General features: G+C 45.8%; 1 protein-coding gene across 1 annotated transcript in view; it reads left to right on the forward strand.

Annotated features, from left to right (window-relative positions):
- LOC139920127 (uncharacterized) overlaps window positions 1-2,506 on the forward strand; it is a 5,270-nt gene extending 2,764 nt beyond the window's left edge. The window contains exons 4-6 of the mRNA XM_071910056.2: window positions 877-1,116; window positions 1,777-1,842; window positions 2,397-2,506. Of these exons, the coding sequence (XP_071766157.2) occupies window positions 877-1,116; window positions 1,777-1,842; window positions 2,397-2,506 (416 nt within the window). The remainder of the gene's footprint in view (window positions 1-876; window positions 1,117-1,776; window positions 1,843-2,396) is intronic.
- Window positions 2,507-4,357: the final 1,851 nt, after the last annotated feature.

The raw sequence follows: 4,357 nt of genomic DNA on the forward strand, positions 1-4,357 counted from the left end.
TCTTGGTCAAATCATACGCAAATGGCAAATTTCATTCCGCTGTTCTGCTGATGAAGACTGTTTCTACCATGACGGACAACTTAGCCAGGTGTCCCCCTCTGTCAGGCCCTTTGCCAAGAGTCCTGGGGTATTTTTCGACCTTAACTTTGATAAACAGATCAACTCAGTAGTCAGGTCCAGCTTCCTCCAGTTCTGAGCCATTTCCAAAGCCAAGTCCTTCCTCTCTTTTCATGACCTAGAAATAGTCATTCATGCCTTCATCTCCTGTCTCCTCGGTTACGGTAACTCCTTGCATGCTGGTGTCAGTCAGTCTTCCTGTCCCGCCTGCAGCCGGTCTGCAGCAAGGCCAAAAACATAGACCACGTTTCCCCGGTTCTGGCGTCCCTTAACTGGCTTTCTGTTCACCAAAGAATTGACTTGAAGGTTTTATTAGTTGTTTTTAAGGCCTTTAATGGTCTGGGCCTGTCTTAGTTTCCTGCAGGTCTCCTGACCTGAAGTCCAGGCTGCTGATCGCGGCCCCGGACTGGAACGCTCCGCCTCCAGGTTTTGGTTTGCCATTCTATCGGCACTTTTAAATCGCACCTTAAAACCCATCTCTTCTCTTATCCTTTGATTCTGGATGATTTGCTTGTGTGTGTTTTTATGCGTTTAATTTTTTGTCTGTTTTGTCGTCTCTTGATGTGTTTTGTAAATACTTATACAGCACCTTGTTTTCAAGTGTGCTTTATAAATAAAGTGAACTTGAACTCGAACCACAGTCTTCTACTGGTTTCTACCGGGAGCTGACCAGTACATGATGATATTAATCATCATTATTATGATATCTGTACATGGTCTGTATTATGATTACTGCTTGTGTCTCCCTGTGTTGTTCAGGTCCTGTAATCCTGGAGATTCCTGCTCTTCCTGTGATGGAGGGAAGTGATGTCACTCTGCGCTGTAGAGCCTACAGACTCTCCAGCCTGCCAGCTGTTTTCTACAGGAATAACTCTTTCTTTAGAGCTGCACCTAAAGGACAGATTACCATCAGTAATGTCCAGCAGACTGACGGAGGCTCCTACAGCTGTTTTATTGCAATTGCTGGAAATTCACCGGAGAGCTGGCTGGCTGCCAGAGGTACAGTCAGTTCACTGTTAATGACAGACAGACAGACAGAGAGACAGACAGAGAGAGAGACAGACAGAGAGAGAGACAGACAGACAGACAGACAGAGAGAGAGACAGACAGAGAGAGAGACAGACAGAGAGAGAGACAGACAGACAGAGAGACAGACAGAGAGAGAGACAGACAGACAGAGAGACAGACAGACAGGCAGACAGAAAGACAAAGTACAAATGGGCAGATCGATCCCCAAAGTATCAATACTACTGATCCTGATGTTTTCTATTGATTGATACCAGCACCAAAAGAATTGATACCATAAAACCTTATATTCCTTTAATTAACACATTTTTATTTAATCATTTACATTATCATATGTATTGACTTTGCCAATTTCTACATAAAAGTAGTTTCAAAACTGAGCTGCTGATATTGTAACTGGCATTTAAAGCTGTCCTGCATTCATATTTTAGTGTGATTAATATTTTAATATTTAGTAAATTATTAGGTCATAGTGCAGAACTTTACAGATTTAGCCTAATAATATCTGTATTCATCATATTATCTTATTATCTCTGGCTCCTCCTCCTCCTCCTCCTCCTCCTCCTCCACCTCCTCCACCTCCTCCTCCTCCTCCTCCTCCCCTCTCTGTGGTCAGACTGCTCTGCCATCTAGTGGTCTTCTGTCCGTACTGCATCTCCACCGTCCTGATGGTGTCTCTGTACCGCAGCAGGACCACAGGTAGCACCACACACACACACACACACACACACACACACACACACAGACACACACACACACACGCACACGCACACACACAGACACACACACACAGACACGCACACGCACACGCACACACACAGACACACACACACAGACACAGACACGCACACGCACACACACAGACACACACACACACGCACACACACAGACACGCACACGCACACACACAGACACACACACACACACAGACACGAACACGCACACGCACACAGACACAGACACAGACACACACACACAGACACACACACACACACACACACGCACACACACAGACACACACACACACACGCACACACGCACACACAGACACACACACACACGCACACACACACACACACACACAGACACACAGACACACACACACACACACACAGACACACACACACACACACGCACACACACACACACACGCACACAGACACACACACACACACACACACACACGCACACACACACACACACACACACGTTGAAATTCTAAGCTCCATTCTAACTTCTATCTCCGATCACAGGAAACAAATCGGCTGTCTCCATGGAAACGGCCCAGCGTGACGGAGGCGACCAGGGATTGGATGAAGATGAGAACTTTGTCGCTGATGTCACCACCGAGCATGACTTCTGAGATGAAGAGGCTGATAGCGCTGTACGCTGTGTGTGTGTGTGTGTGTGTGTGTGTGAGTGTGTGTGTGTGTGTGATATGTGGTTATCATTTTGAACATGTTAGGCCTTTATGGGTTAGTGATGATGATGATGGTGATGATGGGCCAATGGTGGAAAAAGTCCTCAAATCCTTTACTTCAGTAAAAGTACCAAAACCATCATGGAAAAATACTCCAGTAAAAGTAAAAGTTCTGCATTCAACAGCTGACTTCAGTAAAGTCTAGAAGTATTATCAGTAAAATGTTCTGAAGTATCAAAGTAAAAGTCGTCATTCTGTCAGAGTTAAATTATTGAAGCATGAACCTGTCAGAAGTATTTTAATGTCGTCTAACTGCTGCAGATACTGTTGGAGTTTAAACTCTAACAGAACATGTTTTATGAGCTGATCGTATGTTTTGATGTAAAGGCAGATAAATGTAGAGGAGGAAAAAGAAGAAGATTTCCCTCTGATATGTATGTCTCTGACACTCAAGTAAAGTGTCAGAACCTCAAAACTGTATTCTAGTACAGTACTTGAGTAAATGTACTTAGTTACTTTCCACCTCTGAAGAGGGCTGTAGTGTGTACAGTGTCTCTGCTGGTGCCAATAAAGCTTTGATTGAATTTAAACTTGGCCTTGAAACATGAATGGGAGGTTGCTAGTTTGAGTTTAAGGAACACAAAACAAACTCAGGACATTAAACTAGTTTACAGCAACAGTAAGAAAGAGAAAAGGCAGAAATAGTGATAGAAACCAAAAATCAGGGCATGAGGAGCTCGTCTGCTCGCCTGAGGCAAGTAGTTTAGGGAGCAGACATGTCCAGAACAGGAAGTACTAGCCCAGTCTGTGAGTCCAGAACAGGAAGTACTAGTCCAGTTGGTGAGTCCAGAACAGAAAGTACTAGCCCAGTCTGTGAGTCCAGAACAGGAAGTACTAGTCCAGTTGGTGAGTCCAGAACAGAAAGTACTAGTCCAGTCTGTGAGTCCAGAACAGGAAGTACTAGCCCAGTCTGTGAGTCCAGAACAGGAAGTACTAGCCCAGTCTGTGAGTCCAGAACAGGAAGTACTAGACCAGTCTGTGAGTCCAGAACAGGAAGTACTAGCCCAGTCTGTGAGTCCAGAACAGGAAGTACTAGCCCAGTCTGTGAGTCCAGAACAGGAAGTACTAGACCAGTCTGTGAGTCCAGAACAGGAAGTACTAGACCAGTCTGTGAGTCCAGAACAGGAAGTACTAGTCCAGTCTGTGAGTCCAGAACAGGAAGTACTAGACCAGTCGGTGAGTCCAGAACAGGAAGTACTAGTCCAGTCGGTGAGTCCAGAACAGGAAGTACTAGTCCAGTCGGTGAGTCCAGAACAGAAAGTACTAGTCCAGTCTGTGAGTCCAGAACAGGAAGTACTAGACCAGTTGGTGAGTCCAGAACAGGAAGTACTAGACCAGTCTGTGAGTCCAGAACAGAAAGTACTAGTCCAGTCGGTGAGTCCAGAACAGGAAGTACTAGACCAGTTGGTGAGTCCAGAACAGGAAGCTCTAGTCCAGTCGGTGAGTCCAGAACAGGAAGTACTAGACCAGTCGGTGAGTCCAGAACAGGAAGCACTAGACCAGTCTGTGAGTCCAGAACAGGAAGCACTAGTCCAGTTGGACGGTCAAGAACAGGAAGCACTAGCCCAGTCTGTGAGTCCAGAACAGGAAGTACTAGTCCAGTTGTCCAGTGAGACTGGGCAGCAGATTCTCCTTCCCATGCATTACTCTACACCAACATTTAGTGAAGGGATTTTGTTGCTTTTGGACCTCAGGCGAGAACGTTCCAGACAGGCAGGCAGACCTGCAGCTCAG

Source organism: Centroberyx gerrardi, unplaced genomic scaffold, assembly GCF_048128805.1.
Source record: "Centroberyx gerrardi isolate f3 unplaced genomic scaffold, fCenGer3.hap1.cur.20231027 Scaffold_54, whole genome shotgun sequence".
Classification (NCBI taxonomy): domain Eukaryota; kingdom Metazoa; phylum Chordata; class Actinopteri; order Beryciformes; family Berycidae; genus Centroberyx; species Centroberyx gerrardi.